The following is a 12,534-nucleotide window of genomic DNA, read 5'->3' on the forward strand; positions in this document are numbered from 1 at the left end:
TGTTAGCTTATTATAGCTGCGCTTCTTATGAAGTTATTAGATTATATTTTCTTAAAAAACAAACCTGAAGAGTTGAATTGGCCTTGCTTGCGGCTGTGGTTTCACATCCTTCTTGGCTGCAGCAGTTGTAGCTTTTGCGGCAGTCGCATTTTCCCTGGTCTGCCACACATCCTGTTTTGGCGGCCGTTTGGAGACTCCTGGACGAGTTGGTGTTGTGGTCGCAGTATCGGATCCCCTTAAAAACCATAAATCTAAAACTGGAATTTAACTAGGATGACAACATACAAAAATGGTAAAAATAAAAAAAATAATGAAATGGACAAACAGATAAAGTGAGTTAGAGCAAAATAAAGAATATGAGAAGAAGAAAGAATATAAAAAACTCATTTAAAAACACGAAACCTTAATATAACGTATATTATATTATTAGATGCGCATATGTCATAGGAATCTTCACTAAATATTTCAGCAGCTGACTATTTTTACTAGCAACCGAGAAATTTACACTTCCCAATATCGTTACGTACGGACTGTTAGGTAAACAAATTGAATTATAGATTAGCTTCTAACAAATATTTAGTTTTAGTAGTGCTCTTAAGATAAATTAAAGAAAAATTTAAGAATATAACTTACCACAGGACTAAAATCTACTAATACAAAATAAGAAAAGTAAAAATAAAGAAAACATAAATGCGCCAATTACAAGATTTGAAAGCGGTCAAAATGGACTGAGCTTTAGCATATGATATGCATTGATGTTACTTATTTGAGCACAACATTTATGGATCTGAAGGGATAAGACTATGGCCAATAAAATTATGTTATCTACCCCAAATGATGTTAAACAAAATTACAACTTCTGTAGATTACAATTGAAATTAGCGGTTGACACGTTTGGACACCCAACTTCATGAACCAAACATTAATAATTTAATAAGAATATGAAAACGTTAGGTATTATAGAACTTTGGAGACTAGTGTAATACACAGCTTTCTGACAAATTTGCTGTGAATCATGTATTTAAGAGGGATCTTAAGGGATAAGGCAATTATGAATTGATTTGAAAAACTAAATTATCCATTCTTCAGATTAATATAATTATTATTCATTGACTACTAGTTTGTTGGACAAGGGGGGACTAAGGCGCGGGCCAAAAAAACTTGTATAAATCTTATGTTTTTTTTTTAATATTATCAGTGGCGTGCGAACCGAAGGGGGCATTTTTTTTGTGTACATACCCTTACAAAAAGACATGTTTTTTTATGGCAATTTTCATTAAAAACCATTAAAACTAACTACACTCTATATTCCTAACCTGATCAAATACGCCACTCTTGTTGTCTTTAATTGATTTTAGTTCAAAGGGGGAGTAAAAATTTTAGGTGCCCTTCACGCACCGCCCTTATAAATCTTTGGAAACACCACTTAATCAAAAATTAACAGAGTTTTAAAGTGCCATTTAAAGAGGGTAGGATATGTTGATATAACTTTTTAGCTTCTCTATAATTCACTATGGCTGTCAGTACGTAATGCTAAGGGGGAAATGTGATTTTTTCAACTGCAATTAAAGATAGAAGGCTAAAACTTAATGTTAACGTTCCCATCATTATGGAGTATAATTAACTATTAAAAATTCATGGAGGTTGGACTGCTTTACAGGACGTTTTTGGCTATTTTTGTATCTTTTAAATTTCAGGTATAGTCCCTTTTGTGACATTGCCTCTTAAGGTGCATTTCGTCGTATTTTCACAATAGCTTTTCACCTATTTATAGCTCCTGCGGGGCCAATTACCTAACCCTGCAGGGAAATCACCTGACCTAACTTAACCTAGAATAACCTTTTAAAAGCTACTATGAAAATATGACGAAATGCCCCTTAAGAGGCGTTGCCACAAAAGAGACTATACCCTATATTTCTAAGAGATTTTTATATCTGTAGATAAAAGGACAAGTAATTTTTTTGTGGATTATAATATTTAAAAAAATAAAATTTCTCGCTGATTCGAGCATCCAGTATGTAATTTACTTTGACTGTCATCACACAACATACAGGAAAAAGGATTTGTGACTTTTTCTACCTAAATATATATTTATTTCAACAGATGCTCTTTAAATTTACTTGTCTGTATTCTTATTCATAATTTTTTGTGCTTTGCTACCTAAAGATGTTGTCATCCTTGTTGTCATACAATAAATAAATATTTAAAATCAGTTTTACATATTAGGTTAATTTTTGGTAAATTATTTCCAAAATGAGTGTTTTTATCTCCCCCCCCAAATTTTTTTAATGAGGTTATTCATCCTTCCTGTTGAGATTTTATAACATCCCCTTCCACCCATAAAAAATGTTTTGTGGTTGTGGGGGGGGGTGGGGGGGGGGGGGGGGAGGTTAAATTATCTTCTGTAATTTTTTTTCAAAGATGCTTTCTAGCTCCCTTCCCTTCGGTCATTGCAGGGTGGGGAGAAGGGATGGGGGAGAAGAGATGGGGGGGGGGGGGGAGATGTTGGATATAAATGGGAAAAGGGGATGGGGGAAGGGATGGGGAAAAAGGGATAAGAACTAGAAGGCCCATAATCAAATGATCCCACCCCTTAAAACGCCCTTATTTAAAATTAGTATATATAATCAAAATGCCCCCCCCTAAAGCAAAGTGCCCCCCGGGGCACTTTGTTTTAGGAGGGGGGGGGGGGCAAAATTTTACAAAATCTTCAAAATGCCCCCCCCTAGACAAAGTGCTTCGCACGCCACTGAATATTATCCGCGTAAAGTTGCATACAATTCGATACAGAACATGTTTTTTTAGTAAGGATGAAAACTGGTTCTAATCCAGCAGATATCAACCAGCTGCGAAGCCATACTGGAATAGTTATTTATCGCATCTTATCGTAAACAGCTTTCCGCGGAAAAAAAATAGTATAATACGAAGCTGTACAGTATGGCTCAGAACTGGTTCTAATCCAGCGTATATTGATCGATTTGGAAGCCATGCTGGAAAAGGAATTACCTGGCATGCACACTGATAAGATGTTGATTCAAAGTTTCCATATTTGCTTTACGCTCGATACATCCTATAAAATAAAGGTTTAAATATGAATAAGACAGTTATCCGCGGATAAGTTAATTAATAGTTATTTATCGAATCGTATGAAAAATTTTAAAAATAATTTCAGTTTTGTAAGTCCCGAGTTAGTTTTTAATATAATAGCAGACAAGACAAATTTGTTATGAGATGGCTGGTTTTTCCCCCAAAAAAATATCATATAGATAAAAACTTTATTGTGATATTTGTGTAATAAACAATCTAAGAACCCTTAAATTCAATTCTTGTATTTAGTGGCATTTTAAAATATAGGAATATGGGGTGAACGAGTTCCAAAACGATTTTTCTATTAATTAATTACAGAATGGTTACGTCAGTCTGATATACTGGTAATAAAATGAATGCTTTTTTTCTTAGAACTTTTTTCTTATTTTATAGTTGTCTAGATTTGATTAACACACCCTTTAATATTTTCTTCAAATTTTCTGGATAAATCCGGATTTCGTGGCCTTTCAGCGAAAACTCTTAAATTGAATTAATTGCCCTTTGTCCCCTCCCTTACTCCATGAAAATAGGTTTGTGACTCTAAATATTGGTTAAAACTTCAAGTTTAACAAATAAATACATACATTAGCCTACAATCTATCGTGTTTACATTTACAATTTGAATCTGTTCTTAACAAGTAATAATTTACCTTCTTGGGGACAATCAATCAATACATCAGTGCTTGGTACTAAGAAAGGATGGAACGCGGCATTCACGTACTCTCTGAAACCAATCAATCAATAATTATTAATGTATGTATGAATCAAGCCAGTTTTTTGAAATTGTGATATAAATCCAAGAAAATTTTGGAAAAAAAACTTAGGTAATCAAACATGAACTTAAAATTCTAGGGGTAAAAATTTTATTTGCATTTTGACTTCTAAGCATAGTTCAACAATAACAAAATCATCCTCTAGCGGTGAAAAATTTAACTAAAATGAAATATACCTGTGAGTATTCTCCCAGTGTAGGCGCAGTGAATCATAGAAGACAGAAACTTGACAACAGCTCCTGGTGGGACATCGGTACACAACGTTTGGATCTGGATTGTACCTTAAAGAGAAGTTAGTTCTTATTACACTTAACATTCTAATGTTTTATAAATAAAAGAAGGCATTCAAATAGGAAACATGGAAAGGACGAAAAAAATATTATTTATTTTTTCATTTGGTTGCGCCCAATACAAATACACATTCTAGCGGTATATAGCTACATATGTTAATATAGACTTACAATTTATATCATACACAAAAATCTTGAATAGTAGCCTAATAAATTATATTTTTGCAAACATTCTCAACATTTCATTAATATTAGCGGCTTTGCCCTTAGCATCAAAGAGGTTTCAGGGGGCAGAAAAAACCTGAAACCATGTACAGAATACCCAAAATAAAAAGCTTAAAACCATCCTTGAACCTATTAGTATCTAAAGCTTCCTTAAAAATGAGAATTCAAATTCTTCAGCATTTAGCGAGATTTGACCAACATAAAAAACTTACTACTTAACATAACAGGATGAACAAGTTGTACCTGGTGCTTAAAATACTTTCTTGGTTTTCTTGTACACTTTCAGAAACTATGGACTCGGGACTCGAATCATTCTTCTACAAAAATAAACAATGATGATTTTTCCAGTATGGATTCGAAACCGATTAGGTAATATCCGCTGAAAAAACATATGTCGCGTCATATCACAGAAAATTTCCACTAATATAAAAAAAATCATTTACTTAAAAAGTGTTTTGGGCTACCAAAACTGGTTTTATTTTTCTATTATTTTAAAATCAACAAAAAGAAAAATATAAATTAACATATATAATAAAAATTTAATACAGTCAAAAGTTCAAGGTAAAGATTACAAAAAAATTAAATAAGAGAATATTTAAAAACAAGAAAAATCTATTCCAATTAGGTAGTTAGGTTCTGAAATACAAACTATGTAAATATTAGGGACAGGCAAACCAATAAACAGAATAAAAGATTTATTACTAGAGTTGATGTTAGTTGATCAGGAAAAATCTCAGCTGATGAATAGATATCATATCTCACTAGTATAGCAGCTAATAAACCACAAAATAATCTAAAGTAGCTTCGCAATGTATAATTAAGAATTACCTTCAAAATAGTCTTATAAGCAAAGTCTTCTGTTGGCAATTTATCATGCTTATTCTTGTAATGAGTTTTTAGTCTGTTTATGGCAACACTCGCTGCTTGGGAACTTGTTACCAACACAATCTAAATAAAGATTATTACATGTAACATGTTTATTCAAGAGGGATATACAGTGTGTTTTTTTTATGAGCACTTTTTTGAAAGCAATTTTACCCCACTTATAGTTATCAGAATTTAATGATTAATGGCTTATTTTCTTCGTTTTTTAGGGGAAATTATGAAACAACAAAAAAATTACAGTTTTTGTTGAAAAAGTACAGTAAAGTTGAAAATTAAAAACTTAGGTGTCAACATATAAAAATGGTTTTAGCGCATTTTTCTTAAAAAAAATGGATTTTCTGTAGTCGACTTTGGGGGGCCAGTACTCCCTCCCTGGTTGAGATATGACCTTCAAACTTTGATATGTTTTAGTACATGTCCCTAATAGTATCTGTATACATTTTTAGCTCTATATCTCAACTTTGAAGTGTTTAGCAGCCATTCTTGCAAAAGGTTGATTATTTGAGCATAAGAAAAAAACGTAAACGCAGGAGTCCCAAAGTTTTTTTTCAATTTTGAATTTTTCTTTAATTTTTTATTTTTTTTTCAATTTTGAAATTTTTTTCAATTTTGAATTTTTTTTTTCAATTTTGAATTTTTTTATCCACCCTCCCCCCCCCCCCTTTATTCGGTCCCCTTATTTTTCTTAGATAGGTTAGGTTAGGTTATAGGCCAGGGGGCCGAGCGCTGCGGCTAGGCAGGCTAGGGGGCCGAGCGCTGCGGCTAGGCAGGCTAGGGGGCCGAGCGCTGCGGCCATAACCATTATTTTGTAGACAGTGGTATAAAAAACTTTCAAAATTGTCATATAATTAAAATAGCATAGACTCTGATGTTTTACTTAAGCAATGTCCACTCTGACGTTTGTCCACTCCGACGTTTGTCCCACTCTGACGTTTGTCCACTCTGACGTTTGGGACTCTTGCGTTTGTCCACTCTGACGTTTGGGACTCTTACGTTTGGGGTAGGACCGCTAAAACCATTTTTAGATGTTGACACCTAAGTTTTTAATTTTCAACTTTACTGTACTTTTTCAACAAAAACTGTATTTTTTTTTGTTGTTTCATAATTTCCCTTAAAAAACGAAGAAAATAAGCCATTAATCATTAAATTCTGATAACTATAAGTGGGGTAAAATTGCTTTCAAAAAAGTGCTCATAAAAAAAACACACTGTATTAATACTTGGATGTTGCAACAGATTTTCATGGACTCTGATAAAGGGATGCTCGCAGCAGGCTAAACTAACGATACCTTATCCACACCTTTTACCCAATCCCCTCCCCTCCTGAATGAATGATCGAAAAGAAATGCAGAAAAAGTAGATAGAATAATAAATATTTACCTTGTTACATTTAGGTATGGCACAAGCATAGGCACTGACTTCATTCTCTTGTGGGTTTCTAGTCGGAGTGACAACATCAATAACTTCGGGCACTTTAACAGCTTCAACTATTTCTTCATCCTGCACGGGCAGGTCTTGGGATAGGAGTTTGCTGGTTTTCATCAACTAAGAAAAATCAATAATAAAGGTAATCCTAATATATATAAAGTAATAAGCTTTTTTTGTCTGTAGTGAAGGATCTCGCTAAACACTGAACCGATATGGTCCTTTTTTACAGTGAAGCTACTTATAGGTCTCGGGATGGTTTTAGGCTATTTTATTTTTTTAAGAAGTCTTGGTTGGTATGGTTTTAGGTTATTATTGTATCCTATATTCTTTCGAATATAGAGCCCCTAGATGCTAGGGGCGCAGTCGCTAGTTAAATATAAAATAAAAGGGATGTAAATACGTCTATTTGTTTATCACAAGGATATTAAGAGATAGGACAATGTACAAAAAGTTTGTACACTTTTAATACTTCAAGGGGAAAAGAAATTTAGAAAAAATATTAATAAAGTATCTAATCTATGCATACCTCAAGGCAGAATTAAAACAGTTTATCCTGAAGTACCTAGGGAAGCCGCAGCTCTTATTAAAGAAAGAGACGAGTTAATAAATAATGATCCTATGTCTGATAACATCAAGATTTTAAACCAAGAAATCAGTGATTTGGTAATAAACCACAGAAAAGAAAAATGGAAGCAAGAAGTTGAAAAAGTTGATCGTTCCTGTTCTACCAAACTCTTTAAATTACTTAAAAGAATAAATGGCAAAAATCAAGAATCAGGAAATCAACCAATAAAATTTAAAGGAAAATATATCTCCAATCCATCAAAAATAGCTAAATTCTTTAATAAGCAATATTCTTCAGTTGTTCACCATAAAAGCTCTAAAGAGAGTAGAAAGATCACCAAAGATATCAGAAAAAATAACTTAAATGACCATCCAACTCATACAGCTGAACAAACCAAAGAAGCTATTAAACAGAGTAAATCTTCCAAAGCCCTGGGACCTGATAAAATATCTAACTTACACCTGAAACATTTAGGACCAAATGGAATTTCCTATCTTACAAAAATTTTCAATCTCTCTTCATCAACCTGCAAGATTCCTGCAATTTGGAAATCCTCCATTATAATCCCGCTCCCTAAACCTGGAAAAGATCCTGATGATTCCAAATCCTACAGACCTGTCAGCCTTCTCTGCCCTGCAATTAAAATTTTGGAACGCCTGCTATTACCTACCCTTACAAACAATCTTGAACTTCCAGATTTTCAACATGGATTCAGATCTGATCACTCTACAGTTACTGCATTGTATGATTTTACCGAGGCTGTTGCTCAAGGTTTCAACAAAAATCTTCCACCTGATCGTACAATATTAGTCCAGCTTGACTTATCAAAGGCATTTGATATGGTATCGCTGGATAAACTTATTAAAGATCTGAATGCATCTTCCCTTCCTGAAGGTGTAAAACGTTGGCTTAACTGTTATTTAAAAGGTAGACAATCAAGAGTACAATTCAGGACCAAGAAATCGGCCTCAACTAACATCAGAACAGGAGTACCACAGGGAGCTGTAACCTCACCCCTTTTATTCAGTTTTTACCTGTCTAAACTTCCATCACCACCTGCAGGTATCAAGATCATCCAATATGCAGATGATATTTCTGTTTATACATCTGGAACTGATCTGAATGAACTATCTCTAAAACTGAATGATTATATGAAGTCTCTTCTTGAATATCTAGATGAACGAGAATTATCTGTCTCCCCAGAGAAATCAACTGTCACTCTGTTTACCTCTGATAGGAAACAAGCCAACTACCATCCACAAATCTTCCTTAAAGATAAGTTAGTTCCTCTTGAAAAACACCCAAAACTCCTTGGAGTTACTTTTGATCCTCACCTTAATTTTTCTCATCATATTCAGGCAAGTTTAGATAAATATAAACCAAAGATTAATATGATGAAAGCCATTGCTGGATCTGATTGGGGCCAAGAAAAAGAAAATCTTATTCTTACCTATAAATCTCTCGGACGAAGTGTTCTAGAATATGGCACCCCTGTCTGGAGCCCAATCATTAGCGACAGCAATTGGAAGGACCTACAAATTGCACAAAACAAAGCCCTACGGATAGCAACAGGTTGCCTGGTCATGTCTAGTATTGATCATTTACACCAAGAAACTAAAGTTCTACCCATAAAAGATCATGCTATGCTACTTACTGAACAGTATGTACTTGCCATGCACCTACCCGGCCACCCTGGACAGAAACACCTTGATAGACCACCACCACAACGTAAAATGAAGTCTACTGCTATTGATCTCAAGTCAAATGTCCGCCAATGCCTTCCTATCACCAACAAACCATCTTATAAAAAAGGTCTGAAACGTCTACACACAAAAGTAGTCAAAACATGCATTTCCAAATATTCAAATAATCGAGTCCTTGGAACCCGACCTCCAGAAGTTCACAAAAGTGAACTGAACCTGAAAAGGAAAGCAAGAACAAGTCTCGCCCAACTAAGGAGTGGATTTTCAAGAAAATTAAATAGCTATCTGTATAGAATTCAAGAATCCGCTTATGATCACTGTCCCAACTGTAATATCTCCCCACATGATGTCACACATCTTTTCAACTGCCCGGCAAAACCAACAAATCTTAAACCTATCGACTTATGGAAAAAACCTTCTGCTGTTACAGCATTTCTAAAACTGGATGGAACTTGATGACGAAATTATTAACAGAATGATGAACAGTGCCGAGGCTACACACACACACACACACACTTTTAATTTTCACCTACCATCCAAGATTTAATAAAAGTAGCCAAAGTTTTCATATCAACGAATTAGAGCTAACGTGTTTATAAACTTTGGGTATCAGTATTTTTTCCAATCTCATGTCTCCTCACTCCTTGGTTTATCTCCTAACTCAAAATAATACGGAAAAAGTTTCAAGTTTTTCTTTGTAGGAAATAAAAAAAGTTACTGGGCCTATTTTGATCGATTTTTAACGAGGGAATGCTACTCCACCCCATCCCTCTCAAAAAAAAATTTCCCCTGGCGTAAAAATAATAAAAAAGAATAATACCTTAATGTAATCCTATCTAGTATAGAACTAACCAATAATTTCTAAAATATTGCTAACCTGGAAATCGCCATCAGAATAAATAACTTTAGGATGCTTTCTGGCAAAATGTTCACTCATCTTGATGTCCACTGCAGAGGCACTGAAAAAAAAAAACAAGTTAATCTATGTCCTTAAGAAGAAAAGAAGTAAAATGCAAACAAAATTTATGGAACAGGTAAGTTGTTTTGTTAGCATGCATTGTCAATAATTATGACAATTTAGTACGATATCTAATTCAGGTCCACTCCGACAAAGAGAGACATACAAGTTCTTTTCCGGTATTACTTTAAAACCGATTAATATCCGGTGGATTAGAACTGGTTCTCAGCCATTCTGAAAAATCATGTATTGCATCAAATTACAGACAATTTTCCATTAATAAAATAAAGATTATAAAAAATAATACCAGTTTTAAAAGCCCTTCAGGCCTAGCAAAACTGGTTTTAATCTAATAATTTTCATTTTAATATCCACGGAAAGCTGTCTATGTTTAATACGATCCGATAAATAACTATTATAGCATTTTTTGTAATACCTGTTTTGGTTTTTGAGGTAGTATGTTTTGTTGCATGGAGGAATTGGACATCTTGCACACGAGGGATATAGGCCACTTAACTGAAATTATATAACTTAAATAACAAGATCAAATATCACTTAATCTATAATGCAATCCTTTGAGAACCAACAGGGATCTATGTTAAATTGATAAACATCTCCGATGGATGATTATGAACAAAATTTGCCCTTCTGTAGATTTACATTATGGTTTGAAAAGTTTGCAGATCGTAAGTTTAGAACAAACCAATAAACATGGCTATAAGTAACCAAAGTTTGAGTCAACAATTAAGGTAATGTGGTTTAAAACTTTGGGTATCACCAGGTATATGACAAATTGATAAACATTCCCACCCCCCATTTATGATACACAAAATTAACCCCTCTGTAGATTACGCGTAGCGGTTAAAACGTTTGGACACTCAACATAATAAACCAATAAATTAAAATTCTGTAAAAGTCCCCAAAGTATTTAAAGCAAACGAATGGGTACTAGTGTATTGAATATTCCAATGTTCATTCTCCCTCCCCGAGCACTTTGAAGGAAAGCACAAAATCATCCTATTACCAAGATCAACGTAATAAAAAAAACTTACAGTAATAAGCTTCTGTGAGTGGGTCACCATGAACAGAAATTCTTTCAGCTTAGAATTCTTATGCTTGTACTGCCAGTGCTTTAGAGCATTCACCAGGTTGCCGCTGGGGATCAACAAGTTGCAAGTTGTTGGCCCCACCGAATTATCCGCCGATCCGTCGTCACCCCCACCGCCTAATCCCGCCATGCATTGATAGCCTAAAATATGAAGATGTTTAAGATATAAATGAATAATTTTATTTCTGAAAAGGACGATACATTGACGTAAAAGAATAGGCATAAGCTATAATGATACTCGACCCACATGGTCCAGATTTTGTATTGGGTCTTTTAAATCAGATAATAGCGTTGGAAATATAAAGCAGAGTTGCTACAAAAGAATAGAAAGTAATTTGCTAACAGACGAAGAGAGTTTCGACTAATTTCGATGTGCATCTGAATTCTAACTTCAGAGAATCAGGACTACAACAAAACAAACTAATTGGGCCAGGAAGTTGTCTGGATTATACACCCATACTTATTAGGGTGGGTCGATTTTGGACATTTTTTTCTGAGGCCGAAGCGCCTCTAAATGATTTAAAATTTATCCTAAGTCTTAAAACCGCTGACGACCAGACATTCAATTGTATAGCTATTTGTAAATGGGAGTAAATTTTTTTTTTTGAATCAGAACTATGGCTTCATAGTGCTCCCAGGAAAGGCATTGAGGAGTAGAATCAGGAACTTTTGACCGTTTCAAAAAATCTCGTTCCTAGCCTGAGAAAATCTAAAAAACCTCTACAAATTAGACAATTCTCAATAAACCTTAAAAAGTTGTGGTTTTTTAGTGATTTCTAAGGCTAGGAACGAGATATTTTGAAACGGACAAAAGTTCCTGATTCAGCTCCTCAAGGCCTTTCCAGGGAGCACCATGAAGCCATAGTTCTGATTCAAAAAATTTTAGAATGTCGTCTTTGCATATTAATAAGTAATGAAATATATTATTTAGTGGTCGCGTTCTAAATCTCAATTTTTTAAAATTCTTTTTCGGTCAGAAATGTTTTTAAGGTTAATTTTATCTGTTGCATATCCACTCTTTGTCTAATTCCGATATGAACCCGCCCTAATACTTATACAATACATTTATTAGTGATATATATGGGGTAATTATTAGAATGTTACCGTATAAATTGCTGGAGACAGGCTTAGAGGGTGAAGGTAGTCCCAAAGTTTGAGGTAAATCTTCGATACAATGATTGGCTGCCGAGCTTTCAACATATTTAGAATCCTAGTAAAATAACATTTTTTTTTGTGATTAAACTATCTGACAGTAACGTCTATATGTCTACTAAGATCTCGAAAACGGCCGGACAGATCGATCTACAATTAACAGGGAAGTTTTCCATTATTAAAGGGCAGATTTTAAAAAATGAAAGTAAATATTGGAGGTGGCCTCCTATTGGCGAGGGAGGCCATAGCCAATAGATTGTAAAAAAAAACTAAATCAACGTAAATCAATCAAAAAATAAAGGAACTTAAATACTATTAAACGATAACTAACTTGACCTACTTAGTGAAAAAGTCATTTTTT

The 12,534-nt window shown here is 34.1% G+C and overlaps 1 protein-coding gene across 3 annotated transcripts in view; it reads right to left on the reverse strand.

Annotated features, from left to right (window-relative positions):
* LOC145333867 (uncharacterized) overlaps positions 1–12,534 on the reverse strand; it is an 80,677-nt gene that overhangs the window by 4,240 nt on the left and 63,903 nt on the right. For all 3 annotated transcript variants that reach the window (XM_080179127.1, XM_080179125.1, XM_080179126.1), the window contains exons 74-84: positions 12,126–12,231; positions 10,966–11,162; positions 10,350–10,429; positions 9,833–9,914; positions 6,640–6,804; positions 5,204–5,323; positions 4,619–4,692; positions 4,037–4,141; positions 3,738–3,811; positions 3,007–3,070; positions 65–235 (exon numbers count right to left, since the gene is read on the reverse strand). In XM_080179127.1, coding sequence (XP_080035253.1) covers positions 65–235; positions 3,007–3,070; positions 3,738–3,811; positions 4,037–4,141; positions 4,619–4,692; positions 5,204–5,323; positions 6,640–6,804; positions 9,833–9,914; positions 10,350–10,429; positions 10,966–11,162; positions 12,126–12,231 — 1,238 coding nt within the window. The remainder of the gene's footprint in view (positions 1–64; positions 236–3,006; positions 3,071–3,737; positions 3,812–4,036; positions 4,142–4,618; positions 4,693–5,203; positions 5,324–6,639; positions 6,805–9,832; positions 9,915–10,349; positions 10,430–10,965; positions 11,163–12,125; positions 12,232–12,534) is intronic.

This window comes from Acartia tonsa, chromosome 12 (assembly GCF_053477335.1).
Source record: "Acartia tonsa isolate MP-2025a chromosome 12, ASM5347733v1, whole genome shotgun sequence".
NCBI lineage: Eukaryota > Metazoa > Arthropoda > Copepoda > Calanoida > Acartiidae > Acartia > Acartia tonsa.